We start from the raw sequence: 20,606 nt of genomic DNA on the forward strand, positions 1-20,606 counted from the left end.
GGAAAGCTCCACTGATCTCCTTCACTAGAGTTTCCAACTCTTAGAACAGCGCCAGGCACACAGGAGGAAGTAAACATCTGCTGAAAGTATGAGTAACCCCACCGACCAGCTGCACAGACATCACGGTGCGGGGACCTTTCCATCCCTTCCCTCTCATCCTTCCCTGTGACTAACGTGCTCACCCGGGGCCTCTATGGGAAGCTCTACAGTAAGAGCCAGCAAGGACGGACCATGCACAGTAGGTCATGAGCAAGGCCAGGAGTAGGCACAAGCAATCGGATGGCTGATGTTGAAGACCCACCGCGTGCTAAAACATGGGGCGTATTCATGTTAGGTAAAGAATCTGCCTGCAATGCAGGAGACCTGGATTCGATTCCTTGGTCAGCAACATCCCCTAGAGAAGGAAATGGCAACCCACTCCGGTATTCCTGCCTGGAGAATCCTATGAACAGAAGAGCCTGGAAGGCTATAGTCCATAGATCGCAAGAGGTGGACATGACTTAGCGACTAAACCACCACCACCACCATTCATGTTAGAAAGGCCTACCAAAAGCATAATCTCGGTCCAGGAAAAACTCTGGCAGCTACTGCATTTACTAGCTGTTTTTCTATATGGGAGATCTTTGTCCAGCTGGCAAGTCTTCTGGAAATGACACACACAAGTCCTGTTTCTCTCTCTCTCTCTCTCTCTCTCTCTGTGTCTCTGTCCCCGAGATCAAAACCCCAGGCGTGCCGCCTCCTACCTGTGTCCGATGCCAGATGACAGACGCCCTGGAGTGGCCCAGCTTGTTCCTGCAGGGCCCTTTATCATAATGGATCAGGAGGAAGTCGTCCTGCAGAGGGAGAGAAAGAACAGAGGTGGATGGGATGGCACGTTCCACTCAGCGCGTCCTGCCTGCTCCTGAAGTTTGCAGCAGGCTGTCATATTCCCTCTCTTTCCTAATATTTAGAACTAGAGTTCCTATCTCACGTATCTGATTGAGAGGAAAGAAAACTGACTGACTGATTCTGGCTGGCCATTCCAGACTCCTCTCTACTGAGTACTCCAGAGTCTGAGTTCAAGTGCGGTGAGAATTCTTTACAGGAAAGAAGCTGCTTATCTTTTTGAATTAATACAAAGACTAATTAATACAATAATGAATACAAAAAATTACTTAATACAAAAATGAATACAAAAAACTAATTAATACAAAAATACAAAAAATAATTAATACAAAGATTACACGTTTTCAATAAATGGTAAAGAACATTTTGTTTATACCTGTGCATTCCCCAGAATAAAAATATAGAATTATTAAAACAAAGAACTAATTAATACAAAAACTAATACAAAAAACTAATTAATACAAAAATTACTACAAAGACTACACCTTTTCAATAAATGGTGAAGACCGTGTTGTCTATACCTGTGCATTCCCCAGAATAAAAATGTAGAATTATTAAAGAAAGTTATTTCAAATAATGAAGGAGGAAATGGCAACCCACTCCAGTATTCTTGCCTGGAGAATCCCAGGGACAGAGCATCCTGGTGGGCTGCGGTCTATGGGGTTGCACAGAGTCGGACATGACTGAAGTGACTTAGCAGCAGCAGCAGCATTCCAAATAAACCTTATTTTGAAATGAAAAAAAAGAAAAGAAAAGAAAAAAAACACTGGAAACAAAGGAACACAGACAACAGCATAGGAAGCGAGTTCTCGGGAAAGGGCTGCGGTCAACCCAGCCTCCTGGGCCCCCTCCCTCCTCCATGACCGAATGCTCACAGGCCACGAGAGGGAGCCCTGCTCCCACTTCGGCCCCCATCCAAGCCTGGCTCCGGCTCCAGGAATCCGCGCTGATGCAGGGCTTCTGAAGAAGTAGGTCAGAGGCTGGCCACTCTGGGAGCCGTTAGCAGCCCTGGGGCTGAGCTTTCTTCCCCGGAGTCCCTGCCTTCCCGGCTTCCTGCCACCCTGTCAGAATTACTCCCAGATGAGATGATTTCCGGTGTGTGTACGGTCCATCCTCGGCCTCTAGCACCAGCCTTCTTGCCCGAAAAGTGCTTCTTCTCTGCTCAGACCAGAAAACATTCTCACGGCTCAAGAGCTGGCTGGAGACCAGTCTTCCGTCCACAGTTCACCCCACTGTCTAGAACTGAGAGGCGACTCCCTTCCGATTTGGCGGAAACGTCCTGCCCACCCACCACACCCCCCCCCACCACACCCCCACCTCCACCTCCACCTCCAATCACCTGGGAGTCTTCACCTGACCGGCAGGGGCTCCTGGAGTCGGGCCCCTGAAGCAATGTCAGCCTCCTTAACTACATCGCCAAGCAAGCAGGAACCGAGGTGCAGGAGGGCATCTTCTGTACAAACAGGTCTGCTCCTCCATTAACAGGAGCACCAGCAAAGAGCACAGAAGGGAGGCCCATGCTGCTTCCTCATGTAACCGAGAGCGTGAGCAGAGCCTCTTTCTGAGAGAAGAGCAATAAGCCCGGCCCAGCGTGTCTGAGACAGGAGGGCATTCCTCTTGGAGTTGGGCAGAGCTGGTCACAGTGGTGTCCCTTAGCATCCCCGTGGGTGATTTGCCCAGGAGCCCTCCTCTGGTCCTGGGAACCGTCGGCCTCCAGTCTGATGACCTCACAGGTGAGCCTCCTGGAGCCTGAATGGGTCCTGGAGCAGTAGGAAATTCTGGTTTTGGGGGGTGGTAGTGAGATGCCTTCCAGGGAGGTGGGCCACCTCCCACCTCACCCCCGGGTCCCAGCCCCTCAGCTGTCCAGGAGAACATGGGCAGAGATGAACACACAGCTCGGCCGGCTGGGTATGTCTTCTCAAAGCCGTTTCTGATGACTTGTGTCCACTGGGCACTCTCTCTTCCTTGAACTCCTCATTCTCTTTTCTTTCACTCACATACCATGGAAGTTAACTTTTCATCTGCTCTTCTCATTTTGCCAGTCTTGCTCCGGAGGCTCTCGGATATTCTCTAGATTTGTCTTCTGAAACACAAGGCGAACTGTGCTGTCTCGCCCAGCTGTGAAGTCTGCAGGGATCTCCTCTGGAAAAGCTGCACAAACCCTGTTACTTGTTACAGTCACTGGGAGCCTTTGGGGACTGCAGCTCCTGACTCGGGGTCCAGACGCCCCGCGTGACCTTCATCAACCTGCCGTGGACCAGTGCTTGGGGGCCATGAGCCCCTGTGATGGAGGTCAACCTCCATCTCGGCCCAGAGACCCCGGTCACGGCCCCCACCTCGGCCAGGCCCAGGCCATGTACAGCTCACGTTCTTCCTCACCACATCCTGTTCTCTGGAGGCAGCCCGCCTCCCACACTCTGCCCTCTGCCTGGTAGGTGAACTCTCCATCAGCTATGCCTACACCCTTGATGCCCCTGGACCCAGGGACCAGCCTCCCACCCCTGGAGGGGCTGCCGGAGGCCCCACACGCACCGGCTTGTGGCACCGCCCACAGGGACCTAGTGCTACCGGGGGCTTCTCGATTGGGGGGTCACCAGCTCCTCGGGGTCACAGACTCTGCCGGCCTCAACTTGGCAGTCCCCCCCACCCCCTTCATGCAGAGCGGAGCTGTTGACACTCATGGCACGTTTCCTGAACAAAACGAAAGCTTTCCCCCTGACAAAAGTGCTGGAAGATGCTTTCACAATGTAACAGTGATTTCATTGTGACCTTAAGTTCCTGAATGAAGGCCTGGGGAATAACCACCGCAGGGCCTGCCAGGAACCCAGGTGGACGGTGAGGGTGAACATTTCCTTCACATTGTTCAGAGGAGCCACATCAAGCCCCTGGGTGGATGCAGAAACAATGGAGCTGGCCACAGAGCTCAGGCAGCCAGATGCTCAGAGATGGATGAATGAACTCAGAGCAGCCCCACCACGGAAGGCCTGAGACTTCCTGTCCCACTCTGAGTCGGGTCTGCCTGACAGAGGCTGGTCTAACCCACGTGGTGGGGTTTGGAGTCTGAAAGACCCGAGAATGGATGCTGGGTCTGTTCCTCACTCCTTTGGGGCTTTGGGAAAAGATCCCTAACCTCGTGGGCTTCTTAAAAATGAAATAATCATTCTACCTGTCATGCCAGAATCTGATGCCTGATGATCTAAGGGGGAGCTGATGCAATAATCATAAAATGCATGATAAATGTAATGCCCTTGAATCATCCCCAAACCATCCACCCTCCCACCACAGTGCACGGAAAAACTATCTTCTATGAAACTGGTCCCTGGAGCCAAAAAGGTTGGGGATGGCTGGATGAAGTAACAGATGTGGAGAGCAAAGCACAGAGGCTGCATATGACCATCACTTCATACACAGTAACTATTCACTCACCCCAAAAGAAAGAGAGTGAGTGCCCCCCCCTCGACTGTAAGCAGTGACTGTGGGGCCAGCGGTGCAGCAGATGAGCGAGCGGGTGTGGTCCAGGGCCTCCCCTGTGAGGACTGGGGGCCGGGCCCAGCTGGGTGGGCGGTTGAGGACCAAGATGCAAGGCAGCGCCAGAAGATGAGGGGTAACTCCATGAGGCACAGGGGTGCTCAGGAGCTGGTTCAGGGAAGGAAAACTCCCCAGGAGAGATGGGAGACCTACCAGCTCCGTCTCCGCTCTGGACGTGCTGTTGCTTCCAGACCTGGTTCACACACTTACTTTCATGGCTACAGTAGTCACGGCTACTGTCCTTGACTGACCTTCCCAGAGCAGATTCCCTGTCCTTCAGGGTCTGCTTTCTGCGGCCACAGGGTCACTAGGCAGCAGCTGCTCATCTACAGAGAAAAACAGGACACTCCTGGCCCCAAGGATGCCGGCTTTCAAGGAGGAAATTGCTGCCTTGGTCCCTGGGAGCCTGGAAACAATGGGGTCTCTTGCTGGCAGGAAGTGTGCTTTAGAACTGAGTCAGACGGACACACGGACGGACAGACAGGGTGTCTCTCCAGAGACCAGAGCAGAGAGCAAACAGCCTTGGGCTCAAAGAAGACAGGTCGATGGGATGTCAAGGTCGCAGGAGAGGTCACAGCAAAGCTATGGTCTCTCTGCAAGTCAGGCTCTGTGTGTCCACATCAAATACTTCCCCCCAGAATCCACTGGAAGGTTTGATAACATGTAGTTAAAACTGGTGTTTCACTTCATTTCCCTTTTAGGAAAAGTTGATAAGGAATGGGAAATTGCAGGACAGAAAGTAGATGATATAAATTAATGATCAGTTTAAAAAAAATACAGTTAAGTGTAAAATTATATATCATATATTTATATAATATAGAGAGACTATGTATGATATATAGAATTATATAATATAGGAGACTATGTGCTAAGTCACTTCAGTCGTGTCTGACTCTTTGCAATGCTGCGGACTGTAGCCTGCCAGGCTCCTTTGTCCACAAGATTCTCCAGGCCAGAATACTGGAGTCAGTTGCCATGTTTTCCTCCAGGGGATCTTCCCGATATACAGAGAGACTATGTATAGACTGAAAAGTGTTAGTCACTAAGTCATGTCTGGCTCTTTGCAGCCCCATGGACTGTAAGCCTTTCAGGCTCCTCTGTCCATGGAATTCTCCAGGGAAGAATACTGGAGTGTGTATCCATTCCCTTCTCCAGGGGATCTTCCTGACCCAGGGATGGAACCCAGTTCTGCATTGCAGGCAGATTCCCCACCACTGAGCCATTAGGGAAGCCCCATATACGTATACATATACATATATACATATATATATATATACATATATATATATATATATACATGATACATAGAGAAACCATCTACATATAGACTTTGAAGACCATAAGGACTTGGTAATGCTTCAGATATCATTCTAAATATCCCCTTCCCATTGCACAAAGTCAGTGAACAAACCTATTATTGGTTTTAAGTTAAAGAAAATTAACCTTTCCAAGTGATTTATTAAACTTGCTTAGGAAAGGAAAAGGAAACCTCCAGGACAGAAAGACGGCAATATACTCCCCAGATTTGTTCCGTTACACAATGATCTCCTATACATTTAGTGATTTTAAGTTAACGAAGGGACAACAGGCTTTTTGAAAGAAAAAAACCAGAAAGAAGCAATCTGTGTAATATTTTTATAGGTGGCCTTTGAATTACAGACCTGTTAGGTTATTCAAGCGTCCATCTCAAACAGACATTAATTTTCTTCTTGACAGTCTCTAGACCTGTGCATCTTGGGACAGGCAAACTTTCAAAGTTCTGCCACTTTGCACACTGTTAAGAATTCTTTCTCCTTCAACTCTGTGGCCTGAGTTGACCGTTCTCTGCAAGGATGTATAAAGCTGAATCACCTGCAATAACCTCTCAATAGGAGACTCACCCAGACATGGTGCTCTGACTGCAGATGGTCAAGATGAGAAGGAGCAACTGTCAGACAAGTGAGCTCCCATTAAGGTAAATATGGGGCCGTTCTGGCCTCCTTTTATTCTAATTAAATCTTAATACTATTATGGGGTGGGCTGGATCCATCCAGGACACACCTTTGCTGTAAAGGACTGCTGCTGCTAAGTCGCGTCAGTCGTGTCCAACTCTGTGCGACCCCATAAAGGGCACAGCCCTACAGGCTCCTCTGTCCCTGGGATTCTCCAGATAAGAACATTGGAGTGGGTTGCCATTTCCTTCTCCAATGCATGAAAGTTAAAAGTGAAAGGAAGTCGCTCAGTCGTGTCCGACTCTTAGTGACCCCATGGACTGTAGCCTACCAGGCTCCTCCATCCATGGGATTCTCCAGGCAAGAGTACTGGAGTGGGGTGCCATTGCCTTCTCTGGCTGTAAAGGACAGATAAATATAAAGCCATCCCTTTATGATATATGATTCAATAGGCTTTGACTGTCACCAACTACAGTGATTTTAATAGATGATTAGTTCTATTTGATCATGGGTGGCTCAGACGGTAAAGGATCTGCCTGCAATGCAGGAGACCCAGGTTCGATCCCTGGGTCAGGAAGATCCCCTGGAGAAGGCAATGGAAACCCACTCCAGTATTCTGGCGTGGAGAATCCCATTCTCCAGAAGCCATAGTCCATGCGGTCACAAAGAGTCGGACATGACTAAGCCACTAATACTGTAGGAACAGATGTACAAACAAACTCTTATAAAATTGGAGTCATAATGTCATCATGTTGGCAAGATGCCCACTCCTGATACAGATGAGAAAGTGAACAGGAAGCTGGAAAAAAGTATGGTCTGCCTTAGGCCTGGGAGCTCCAGAAAAGGCAGGGACTTGAGATGGAGCGAGCCTAGCACCCCTGGCAGGATCTCCCTGTGAAACAGACAGCACAAGGTACATCTGGGAGAAGGTGGCCACATGAGGCCAGACAGCAGAGGGTCCTGTGTTCCTCGGCCCTGCAGGCGACAACTGTCACTGAAGCAACTGCTCTGTCCCTGGCATCCATGGCCCTCTCATCCTTGCTCTTCCAGGAATGGTCCCTGCGATGGACTGCTTGTGTTTCCCCCTGCCCAAAACTCCTATGGGGAAGCCCTAATGCCCAGTGTGATGGGATTTGGAAGCGGGGCCTCTGGGAGGTAACCAGGTTCAGATGAGGTCACGAGGCTGCAGCCCCCATGATGGAATTCGTATCCTTGGAGGAACAGGAAAGGGTCCAGAGGGTCCTCTCTGCAAGGTGAGGCCGTGGCAAGAAGGCGGCCACCTGCACACCAGGAAGACGGTCCCAAACCCAAGCCTGCCGGCACTCAGACATCCAGCCCCCACATCCAAGAGATCAGCAACCAGTTTCAGCTCCCTGGTGGCGGGGATGATTCTGGTTCAAGCCTGAACTAAGACAGCCCCACAGTCAGAAACCTAAGATGCTGAGATCTACCCACTCCTTGAAAACCCAGGCTGAAGCCCGCCCTGTGCTCTCGGAGCTCCTGCACCAATTCCCGTCTTCTGACACCACCGCATCTCAGGAACTCGTATTTTCACAGGCACAGAATAAGCACCTGACGGCGTGACTTCCATGGCCCAGGAGCGCCCCCTGGCGGCATGACTTCCACGGCCCAGGAGCGCCCCCTGACGGCGTGACTTCCATGGCCCAGCAGCGCCCCCTTGGTCGCCGTGCAGCGGCTGGGCCACGCCTCCTGCTCAGCCTGCCCGGTGAAGCGCCCCGCCACCCAACTGGTACTCACATCCAGGGACTCGAGGCAGTACCAGCAGAAGGCGTGTTTGCAGTTCTTACACATCATCTGGGCACAGCCTTCGTCCCGCTCGATGTAGACCTTGCACTTGGGGCAGCGCTTGATGGGCGCGTCGTCCTCGTCCAGCTTGAAAGCAGAGCTGAAGCAGGAGAGACCCTGTCAGGCTGTGCTCGGAGGCTGCAGGGTGACCTGCCAGCAGGGGCCACCCCAGAATCACGAGCTCAATAGCTAGGGGCTGAGGTTGGGTGTGCTCAGTCGTGTCCGACCCTCTAAGACCTCAGGGACTGTCAACCACCAGGCCCCTCTGTCCACGGGATTTCCCAAACAAGAATACTGGAGTGGGCTGTTATGAGGTCACTTGCTAGTAAGTGAAATAAGTCAAAGCCAAAGAATCTCAAACTCTGGAAAATAATCACCAAAAAAAAAGAGAGAGAAAAAACTGAATCAGCAACTATGGGGGAAAAAATGAGCAATGTCAGCACAGATCTAAATTTAGATGTGTACAGACAAACCAAAGAAACAGGGCAGAGGCTTAGAAGGGAGGTCTAATTTTATGTCCTTATTCATATATTCATATACTTTCCAAAAGGTTAATAATACATAGTATGCTCTTTGTTATTATCAAGGAAAAAAAATGTTAAAAACACACACATGCTAATCATTTACTTAGATCTACTTGGTATCTGTACAAAATCGTTTTCCTGAAAGGTCTGGGCAGGCCACAGAGGTGAGCATGGACGGACTGAAGCCTGAGTTCAAGTGCAGCTCTTCTGCACACAGGCTGGGTGGCAACCTCTCTGAGCCCCAGCCTCTGGTTGGTGTGAGTTTGGCAGACGGGATTATGCATGAAGGGCACTGGGCAGGGCAAGCCTGTGTGAAGTGCCCAGTAAGTGGCAGCGAGGGTTCTATGCTGCTCACAAAATGACAACCTAGGTATCTTTCTAGGTTTAACTGTATAAGGATACCCAGCCCATGCTGTTAAATTTTATGTCAGCTGAAAATGCAGTCATCTGAAGAAGTGGTTCAGATTCACCGATTATGGGGTGAATTTGCTATATCATTATGAACTCATGGCATTTACCAAGGGGAACGTGATTCTCCACAGAACTGAGCAGATTGTGCAGAACCTAAAGCATTTATGAGCAGAGATTCACTGAAATTGAGAGCAAATTCTGGCATTCTGAATGCATTCTGAGTGTCATAGTCACTGTAAGGGTTAAATATGTCATCACTTTACATGGTTATTTGAGGACCAGTGAGCTTCCAAACAATTACCCAGGTTTCCCTGGTGGCGTAGCAGTAAAGCATCCGCCTGCAACACAGGAGACCACCTGCAATGCAGGAGACGCAGGTTTGATCCCTAGGTCGGGAAGATCCCCTGAAAAAGGAAATGGCAACCCACTCCGGGATTCTTGCCTGGGAAACCCCATGGACAGAGGAGCCTGGCAGAATACAGTCACGGGGTCGCAGGAGTCAGACACAGTGACTAAACCACCACCAACAACGAACGATTATACCCTTGGGGTCTTCCTAAGCTTGAGACTCTTGCACTGCAAGGCGTGCACCAGTTTAACAGGTTCTGTTTCATTCATTAGTACAAGGTGACCAGAAAAGACACGCTGGAAGGTACCTGGTCTCCCCGGGAAGGAAGGTGATGGGCATGGTCTCCGGGCAACCCTGGCCGGGGTGCCAGCTGGCTTTGCAGGCAGAGCAGAACTCTGTGTCACAGGCTTTGCACTGGACCAGCTGGGGGGTGTGCAGCCCCATCTCCTGGAGCTGGCACACCGCCTGGCACGTAGACGCCGGGCACCAAGTCCGACAGGGGTCCAGGAGCACCTCTGACACAAAGAGAAAAAATGGGCGAGTCAGAGTCTGCAGGACCAGGAAACTGGCGGGGCTTAGGACAGACGGACACGTCAGCACACAGCTTCTCATATTTAAGGGAGAAAAGAAAATCAAGGTCAGACATAACATGAACTTTAGGATCTGGGACCCACCTGGGGGCCCCTTGGCCCTTCCTCCCTCCAGCCACTTCTCACTCCCGAGCCCACTCACATGGGGGAAGAACAAACCCCCAAGTACCCCCAGAGTCCTCAAGGCTCCAGAGCCCCATCCTGGGAACCCCATGGTCCAGCCAGTGCCTCCTGCCCCCACCTGCCTGCCCTGAGACACCGTGTTGCCACGGCAATCCATCTGAAGTCTCACAGCCTTGGACGGGATGTGCTGTGGGCACCCCAAAATGTTGGGTAAGGATGGAAGCATAAGATGAAAAGGAGATGGCTGGCTCTTCTCATCAAAGGGCCCATCCGCCTACAACGGTTTCCATCCCAAATTCACATCAAAGCCCTGAGCTAAGGACTGTGTGAAATACATTCTTCGACAGCCAGTTTTCCCTCTGAAGTGGAGCCTGATTTAATGAAATTAGTGAGAAAGCTGATTTTGAAAAACAAGACCCTGTGACACTCACATGCCTTCACATCTGTGTCCACATCTCACGTTTCTTTAAATAAAGGGTCCTGAGCTGCCCCCACCACCACAGTGAGCCTGATGATGGGTCCCCTGGGCCCTCTGTCCAGTGTGACTGGACTCTCAGTGCTGGGCGGCGGGAGGGAGCACCCAACCGGAACCCACACGGATGCTGATGCCAGGCCAAAAGGCGAGGAGGCCAAAGGATTACAGGGTGTTTGCAAAGGCCTCCAAGTCGGCCACTGATTTGCAAGCTGTTCCCAGGGTCACTCTTGAGAAGGAACGGACTGTATTTCGCTGTGAACCTAGAAGCAATGAAAGGCTCTTCTCGGCCATGTGACTGGCCAGTGCCAGAGTGGGCCGGTTCACCCACATCAGAGACGGAATGTGTAGACATTGGGACCCCAAGCAGGCTGCGGCTGTCATGGGCTGCAGGTGGGCTGGGCTGCCCCTCAACAGGCATGTGTTTGCCACGTTCCCTGAACTGGAAGCCAGATTCAGCCCTCAAGTTCCTGTCGGGCACCAACAGACTGAAAACCACCTTATCATCTAATTCTGACGGTGAGTATTTCAGTCTTTAAAGGCCACGAGGTCTCCATCCAACTACTCAGCTCTACTTCGGAAGTACAAAAGCAGCTGTGTTGATCTATAAAGGAGTGTTTCAATAAAACTTTATTTACAATGCCAAGCCAGGGGCCAGGCAGATTTGGTTCACCAGCCATGGTTGGCTGACTCCTACCCTATTTTAAAAAGGTGAATGGCTGACTCCTACCCTATTTTAAAAAGGTGAATTAATCAATAGCACCTAGGGGCTTCCCAGGTGGCTTAGTGGGTAAAGAATCTGCCTGCAATGCAGGAGATACAGGCAGATGCAAGTTTGATCCCTGAGTCAGGAAGAGCGCCCAGAGGAGGGCATGGCAACCCACTCCAATATTCTTGACTGAAGAATCCCATGGATAGAGGAGCCTGATGGAGTATGGTCCCTAGGGTCGCAAAGAGTTGGATACGACTAAAGCAACTGAACACAATCAATAGTACAAAAACGATCAAACCAGTAGGTCCAGCAGAAGGTTTAGAAGACTTGCTGATACAAAGGAACTCTGGCATCCAGGACAATGTGGTACTTTCTCATTGATGTTCATGTTAATAAGGTAAAATCCTCCTGAGGCCTCAGTGGTGAGTAAATGTGTAAAACGAAGCCTTGTCATGAGCTGAGAGTGTTTGCTTTTGTAAGACTGTTTCTGGCTGCCAGATCCGAGGAGGTGGTTTTGTGGGGAAAATGCACGCGTGTGGGGACAGCGGTCTGCGGGTTCCTGGGCTGAGAGGGCAGGAGAAAGAAGGACAGAGGGATGAACGGTGCCCTGGGGCACAGGGGGTAGGGGGGAGAAAATGCTAAATGCTGCTCCCCCAGAGCGCTGTGCCTTTTACCTGGCGGCCCTCCCCTGCCCCTATCTGGATTCCTCTACCACCAGTTCTGGCTCCGGGCTGGGTGAACCCAGACCTGCCTCACCTACATCACAGGGCCCCCACAGGCACGGCCCCCGCAAGGACGGCATTGCAGGATGTGGGTGTTCAGTCTGCAAAGACGGCGGGATGCGTGCAGATAAGCTACATCCTCCGCTGGGTCGGCTTCCTGGCTGACTTGACAGAGGGTTCAATGCGGGTCCACCCGAGCCCCTAAGGGGACTGCCCAGTTCAGGTCCTTCCAGTCTCCATGGTGCCCCCTTCCTGCTCTCAGCAGCCTGTGCCAAGAGGAGGCAGCCAGCTTTTCCAAGGTCTCCTCCTGCCTGTCACCGTTGGGCAGCATCTCTCGGTCACTCCTCTCAGCGCCGCACATGTAGCCCTGATTATAGGATGCGGTGTGCAGCAGAGGAGACCTAGTTAGTGTTTCCATGGTAACTACTTGCATCGTGTGACTTGTGTCCTCTTGGAGCTGTGAGAGGACACTGCCCATCCCCACGGGAGAGACTCCCTGCGGCAGGCGGAAGGCAAACACCCTGCCCCACTGAGCTGCCAGCTCAGAGCCCCCCTCTCTCAGTGCTGCTGGCACCCCCCACCCCAAGAGCACAGCCCGGCTCTGCTCTCGGACGTCTATTAAAATTCTACAAGATCCCTCTGCTGCTGGAGTCTGCCTGCTGGGTGTGCCAGATGAGACACAACCAATAGGAAGAGCCACACTGGCCACCAGCACAGCTTTTCTTTCCAGGATGTGTTTATGCATACATATTGATGTCTGTGTGCCTATCTACCAATTTATCTATCCATCACATCTATATATTTATATATACTATATATACCATATATATACTATCACATCGATATACTATACATTAGATACATTATAGCCAATATGTTATAAATATTATCCACATTGTATCTAGTATGTATACATGCACATATTTGTACCTAACATATTTTCAAACAAAGCAAGAAGTATATTTTCTGGCACAAGATGAAGAAACAAATCTTAGCTCCCCTCTCCCCAAGATAGATACATAAATAAAAATAAAGTAAGTCCCTAACAGTCATACTCATCAAAAAGCCCAAGACTCTTGTAAAAGGTGTTCTTTCTTAAACACGCTGTGCAGGGCAGTGGGTCCTCCGTTCCTTCTCATGCTGCTCCAGCTCCCACTGACCCGGAAATGTAAGCAAACAGTGCACCATGGCCCGGCCAGTGTCCCGGCCAGTGTCCAAAAAGGAACTCGTGTGTAACGCCATGGGGCATGACCTTCCCGGGGAGCCTGTAGCTCCCAGCTTTGGAGATCTTACAGCTGGCAGACAGAGTGTACACAACAGACCTCCTCCCAGAACCTCCCTCTTAGTGTCCTGCTCCCCAAGGACCCTGGCTGGAAGAGTAGGGACACTCAGGTTAAAATAAGGCTCTGATACGAGATGTACAAATGGAGGGAGTATTGGAACTGTGACCATAGCACTTTTTAGTAACTAAACATTGTCAGAAGATGATATAGACTGTCACTTTTCCACCAGTCACCATCCTCATTTGAAGGTGACTTCAAAGGGCTTCCCCGGTGGCTCAGAGGTTAAAGCATCTGCCTGGAATGTGGGAAACCCGAGTTTGATCCCTGGGTCGGGAAGATCCCCTGGAGAAGGAAATGGCAACCCACTCCAGTACTCTTGCCTGGAGAATCCCATGGAGGGAGGAGCCTGGTAGGCTACAGTCCGTGGGATCCCAAAGAGCTGGACATGACTGAGCGACTTCACTTTCACTTTTCGAAGGGAGAGAGCAAATTGAAAACTGCTTCACTGATCCTATCTAGAATTTTCTCAGTTCAGTTCAATTTAGTCACTCAGTCCAGTCCAACTCTTTGTGACCTCATGGACTGTAGCACGCCAGGCCTCCCTGTCCATCACTAACTCCCAGAGTTTACTCAAACTCATGTCCGATGAGTTGCTGATGCCATCCAACCATCTCATCCTCTGTCATCCCCTTCTCCTACCTTCAGTCTTTTCCAGTATCAGGCTCTTTTCAAATGAGTCAGTTCTTTGCATCAGGTGGCCAAAGTATTGCAGTTTCAGCTTCAGCATCAGTCCTTCCAATGAATATTCAGGATTGATCTCCTTTAGAATGGACTGGTTGGACCTCCTTGCAGTCCAAGGGACTCTCAAGAATCTTCTCCAACACCACAGTTCAAAAGCATCAATTCTTCTGCCCTTAGCTTTCTTTATAGTCCAACTCTCACATCCATACATGACTACTGGAAAAACCATAGCTTTGACTAAAAGGACCTTTGTTGGCAAAGTGATATCTCTGCTTTTTAATATGCTGTATAGTTTGGTCATAACTTTTCTTCCAAGGATCAAGCATCTTTTAATTTCATGGCTGCAGTCACCATCTACAGTGATTTGGGGGCCCCCAAAAATAAAGTCTCTCACTGTTTCCCCATCTACTTCCCATGAAGTGATGGGACCAGATGCCATGATTGTAGTTTTCTGAATGTTGAGTTTTAAGCCGACTTTTTCACTCTCTTCTTTCACTTTCATCAAAAGGCTCTTAAGTTCTTCTTTGCTTTCTACCATAAGTGTGGTGTCATCTTCATATCTGAGGTTATTGATATTTCTCCCAGAAATCCTGATTCCAGTTTGTGCTTCATCCAGTCCAGCATTTCACATGATGGACTCTGCATATAAGTTAAATAAGCACGGTGACAATATGCAGCCTCGATGTACTCCTTTTCCTATTTGGAACCAGTTTGTTGTTCCATGTCCAGTTCTAACTGTTGCTTCCTGACCTGCATACAGATTTCTCAAGAGGTAGGTCAGGTGGTCTGGTATTTCCATCTCTTTCAGAATTTTTTGAAGTTTGTTGTGATCCACACAGTCAAAGGCTTTGGCATAGTCAATAAAGCAGAAATAGATGCTTTTCTGGAAGTCTCTCACTTTTTCGATGACCCAACGGATGTTGGCAATTTGATCTCTGCATCTTTTGCCTTTTCTAAATCCAGCATGAACATCTGGAAGTTCATGGTTCACACAGTGCTGAAGCCTAGCTTGGATATTTATGAGCATTACGTTGCTAGTGTGTGAGATGTGCAATTGTGCTGTAGTTTGAGCATTCCTTGGCATTGCCTTTCTTTGGGATTGGAATGGAAAGTGATCTTTTCCAGTCCTGTGGCCACTGCTGAGTTTTCCAAATTTGCTGGCATATTGAGTGTAGCACTTTCACAGCAGCATCTTTTAGGATCTGAAATAGCTCAATAGACCACTAGCTTTGTTCATAGTGATGCTTTCTAAGGCCCACTTGACTTCACATTCCAAGATGTCTGGCTCTAGGTGAGTGATCACACCATCATGATTATCTGGGTCATGAAGATCTTTTTTGTATAGTTCTTCTGTGTATTCTTGCCACCTCTTCTTAATATCTTCTGCTTCTGTTAGGTCCATACCATTTCTGTCCTTTATTGTGCCCATCTTTGTATGAAATTTTCCCTTGCTATCTCTAATTTTCTTGAAGAGATCTCTAGTCTTTCCCATTCTATTGCTTTCCTCTATTTCTTTGCGTTGATCACTGAGGAAGGCTTTCTTATCTCTCCTTGCTATTCTTTGGAACTCTGCATTCAAATGGGTATCTCTTTCCTTTTCTCCTATGTCTTTCGCTTCTCTTCTTTTCACAACTATTTGTAAGGCCTCCTCAGACAACCATTTTGCCTTTTTGCATTTCTTTTTCTTGGGGATGGTCTTGATTACAGCCTCCTGTACAATGTCACAAGCCTCCATCCATAGATCTTCAGGCACTCTATCAGAGCTAATCCCTTGAATCTATTTCCCACTTCCACTGTATAATCATAAGGGATTTGATTTAGGTCATACCTGAATGGTCTAGCAGTTTTCCCTACTTTCTTCAATTTAAGTTGAATTTGGCAATAAGGAGTTCATGATCTGAGCCACAGTTAGCTCCCGGTCTTGTTTTTGCTGACTGTATAGAGCTTCTCCATCTTTGGCTGCAAAAGTACAATCAGTCTGATTTCAGTGTTGACCATCTGGTGATGTCCATGTGTAGAGTGTTCTCTTGTGTTGTTGGAAGAGGGTGTTTGCTGTGACCAGTCCATTTGCTCAGTGACTGGCTATAATTAATAGCCATGTTTCAGGTCTAACATTTTCATATTCCATTCAGACAGCTCTCTGGTCCTATTAAGTCTGAGTCCCTTTTTTTATCTTTTTGGTGCTTTGAACACAAAGCTAGCAAAATATTCTAAAATGATCGTTTTGAGAGATATTTTTTTAACCTAAGTCAAGTTGGGTTCATTACTATGCAAAAGAAAAAAAAAATCTTCTTTGACTAAGCCAAAGTACAGAAGAAATAACAACAGTTAAAATTATTAGGTAGGAACATTTACCCAGCTGCATTTTAAAATTCAATGTCATAGAAAGTTCATTTTCTTCTAACCCAAATAACTGCCAGTTTCTGTCAAGATTCCCTCTGGAAAATGTTTTCAGAAGAGGCTCACAGCCTCAGAAATCGAAATTAATCAAATTTATAGCTCTACATACCAACGTTTGTGTCATATGGCCATATATTTGAGCTATAAACTGCCCCAAACCAAAGAATATATGGCATTTCAATAAATAAGCTCTTGAAAACAAGTTTCAACGTTATCAGAACTCCTGTATGATATTTTTTAGGTTGGCCACACATTACCTTTTTTTTTTTTTTTCTTTTTGCCTTGAAAAGTGAGTCTCAAGAGGAAATGCAGCTATCTTTAGCATTTCTTAAAAAAAAAAAAAAGGAGAAAAAAACTTTCCACATTCAGCTAAACAGGCATCTCTGGACACACTGCTCTGGTCTATTCCGCATTCCATTCCCATCCTGACAGTGTTTTCCTGTAAACACGCAGCCCGGGGGTGTGCTCATCTCTCATGAACGCCCGATTCAGGAGATCACTAAGAACCCATCCAGGAAGAGTGGGGAGCAGACAGCAGTTGCTCAATAACCCATCCGGAAATTACAGAATCCAGATACAGCGTCTCCACGATAAAGTCTTACATACAGAACATTGTCTACACACATCTGTTATTCTGCTTCTTTTCAGACGAGCCCAAGATCCAGAAGAGATATGAAAACAAGATCGAACAAAATCCACAGAATAATACCATCTTATGAATCCGGCATGGGGCTTCCCTGGTGGCTCAGACAAGTAAAGAATCTGCCTGCAGTGTGGAAGATCTGGGTTCAATGCCTAGGCCGGGAAGATCCCCTGGAGAAGGGAATGGCGACCCACTCCAGTATTCTTGCCTGGAGAATCCCATGGACAGAGGAGCCTGGAGGGCTACAGTCCATGGGGTCGTAAAGAGTCGGACATAACTGAGCGACTAACACACACACACACACACACACACACACACGGACATGGCGCATTTCAGACAGCAATGACAAAGATCCACCAGACAATCAATGTGTCTTAACACTGAAGCAGCCTGGCTGCAGCCAGGAGGAGAGAGTGGGACCCTGCAGGGGCGAGGGGGGGACCTGGTCCATGCCTTTCCACCCACCAGAGACGGAAACCAGGGCGCATTAGTTAGCCTCTGCGGGTGTCAGCTAACAGGCAACTCTGTTGGACTGCTGTAAGGCTTAGTGAGACAAGACCCCAGCACCTACTGGCCCCATCGGCGTGCAGTAGACAGTGTGGGCAACAGACCTGTGGTCAGGGTGGTGACCATCACCATTCCACCCTGTCCGACCTCGGGACTTCCTTCCAAGGATTCCTATCTTTTAAATTCTGTAACGGCCTAAGAATTACTCCTCAGACTGTTAAGCCTTAACCTGGCTGGAGAATAACGCTCCATGAGGGTTTCTTTAAACCACCCCCATAATCCCAGATCCCTAGAAGCAAGCTGTTCCATGGATCTTTCCTGCTACCAACTAGACCCCCCCCCCCCCCCGCCCAATAGAGGCCATTCAACTGTGAGCTCTGCAGAAAACTCAAATGACAGCCAAGCTTCAGAAGGGTAATTTACATCAATGTTTTCATGTGTACTGCATCCAATGATGCAGAGTGGCACCCACCCGAAGCACTCCCCCCAGTTTATACACCGGATTCAGTCACAGGAGTTGTAAGCGTCTGCGACACCGGGGCACCTACCTCTTTCGAACTGTAGCTTTTTGTATCTTTGCATAATTTCAGCCGCCACCATGCACTCAATCTAAGGGAAGAAACAGAAGAAAAAGGAGTCTAACCATTTGAGGGCTAGCACACAATGCCAGGTCATCCTGGACAGAGCCTGGGACCCCCGACTCACTGGGGAGCCCCCGCACGTGCACCCCGATTTCCCCAGCCATACGTGCCTCGTTCTCCTGCAGGTGGCCCTGTTTGGGGCAGGCAGCATCTGGACAGCTAATCGCAGTTTCTAATCCTTCTTTGATCAAGAGCTCCACATACTGTTTCAGGCACTGAAAAAAACAAAACACAGAGAAGTATCTGTAAACATCTTCCTTAAGGCTGAAGGAGCAGTGATGCATTTAAAAAAAAAAAAAAAGACAAATCAAGCACATTGTTCCAGTAGAGTTTTTTTGTATTTTTGCCCTGTAGTCCATGGCAACGACCAAATTAGAGGTTATATTCACTCGACAAATATTTGTGGGGTACCTCTGCTGCACCAGGGCTGAGGATGCGGTTGGGTCCCTGTGCCCGACCTCGGCAAACACCACGCCAGTATGCTCGGTGGGAGGAGTGGGGAGGCAAGGGAGGCTGGGGACCCATACTCCTCAAACACACACCAGACATCAGGGTTCTGCTCAGTCCCCTGTATGCCACTGTTTCACGTGACACTTAGAATGTTATCTAAGGAAAGATATGACCACACCGTCAATTGGGTGTGAAAACTGAGACTCAAACAAGGAACTGCCAGCTTCCCAAGACAGCAAGGGCAGAGCCCAGACTCCAGCACAGCCTCACCTGCCTCTTGGCCGCCTCTGCGCCCCCACCGAGAACCCAGGTCGAGCTGCCCACCCTCCTTCAGTGACCTCTCACGCAACAGGCAATGACTGGCTGCCACTCCCCACCCCTTGACTTGGCCATCTGGCTGAACATCTGAAGTAAGTCAGAAAAGTAAGTAGGAGACACAAACCAGAGTTCATGCCAAAGTGAAGCGGCCTTTCCCAGGGCCGGTCCACTCCTGCATTACTGTCTGCTGGTCTTGAAAATCCAATGCTCCCTGAAAAGCACTTTTTAAACAAAAAGTAGAAGAAAAGTGATGGTCTTCTCTAGGCAAGGTCACTGCCCGATGTGACTGAGACAGACATTAAAGCACTTACATCAGATGACATCAGAACTCAAAGAGGATAAGAAACCAGACCTCTCAGTGATGGGAACACAAAGTGAAATGTCTCAGCAGCATCTCCAAGTCCACTTCCTGTCATAGCCCAGGCTGCAGAGCTACAGAGACACCTGCAACCCGGGTCCCTCCAGGCAGAGCTGAGGATCGGTCTCACGATGGGCTCGGGCCACAGCTCTCTGGACAAGAGACCAGAGATACCCATCCTGCTGGGCTTCTGAGATGGTAAGAAAGAAAGTGTGGAAAGTCACCTGGCGTGATTCCTGATACACAGACCAGCTAAGTAAGAGTGGTGGCTGTTATCTGATGCATATGTATCTTAGTAATTGGTGTCTTACAGTCATAGGTGTAAAATATCACAACCTTAGCAGTAAGATCATTCTTTTACTTTTTTATAATTAAGTCTGTCTAAATCGAGTCTCTGGGGGACACTAGAATGCCATAAAGTGATAAAAGCTGAAAACTCTCACAATATTGTGCAAAGAAGTACAATGTGCAGAGAAGGCAATGGTATCCCACTCTGGTACTCTTGCCTGAAAAATCCCATGGACGGAGGTGCCTGGTAGGCTGCAGTCCATGAGGTTGCTAAGAGTCAGACACGACTGAGCGACTTCCCTTTCACTTTTCACTTTCATGCATTGGAGAAGGCAATGGCAATCCACTCCAGTGTTCTTGCCTGGAGAATCCCAGGGACGAGGGGAGCCTGGTGGGCTGCCGTCTATGGGGTCACACAGAGTCAGACATGACTGAAGTGACTTAGCAGTAGCAGCAAAGCGAGTCTCTGGGGGACACTAGAATGCCATAAAGTGATAAAACTCTCACAATATTGTGCAGAGAAGTACACAATGAGAGGAAGCTGACAAAATGCAACAGTTAAAGCTGGTGTGATAGGTACACTCAGGGGACATTTCTGTGCAAGGACATCACTGTGCAAGGACTTGCATGTATTAACAAGCAGTGTGTCACACCTGCGGAGGGCTGCCTGGTGGGTGAACATTCTATGCCACCAGCAGGCTCTGCACAATCTGCAAAATAACTGTTTCTGGAAGCATCTATTTGCATACTATATAAAAGGGATGGCGACTTCCCTGGCAGCTCAGTGGAGAAGAACCCGACGACCTATGCAGGAGACACCAGTCCGATTCCTGATCCGGGAAGACCCCACGTGCCACGGAGCAGCTAAGCCAGCAAGCCACACTCCTGAGCTTGTGCTCTAGAGGCCAAAGCCCACGCGCCCTA

The 20,606-nt window shown here is 49.0% G+C and overlaps 1 protein-coding gene across 5 annotated transcripts in view; it reads right to left on the minus strand.

Moving 5' to 3' along the window:
* The window catches only part of RNF144A (ring finger protein 144A), a 131,082-nt gene that overhangs the window by 10,627 nt on the left and 99,849 nt on the right, over positions 1 to 20,606 (minus strand). For all 5 annotated transcript variants that reach the window (XM_018055701.1, XM_018055699.1, XM_018055698.1 and 2 more), the window contains 5 exons: positions 18,379 to 18,483; positions 18,176 to 18,236; positions 9,742 to 9,949; positions 8,103 to 8,250; positions 744 to 833 (listed from right to left, as the gene is read on the minus strand). In XM_018055701.1, the coding sequence (XP_017911190.1) occupies positions 744 to 833; positions 8,103 to 8,250; positions 9,742 to 9,949; positions 18,176 to 18,236; positions 18,379 to 18,483 (612 nt within the window). The remainder of the gene's footprint in view (positions 1 to 743; positions 834 to 8,102; positions 8,251 to 9,741; positions 9,950 to 18,175; positions 18,237 to 18,378; positions 18,484 to 20,606) is intronic.

Source organism: Capra hircus, chromosome 11, assembly GCF_001704415.2.
Source record: "Capra hircus breed San Clemente chromosome 11, ASM170441v1, whole genome shotgun sequence".
Classification (NCBI taxonomy): Eukaryota; Metazoa; Chordata; class Mammalia; order Artiodactyla; family Bovidae; genus Capra; species Capra hircus.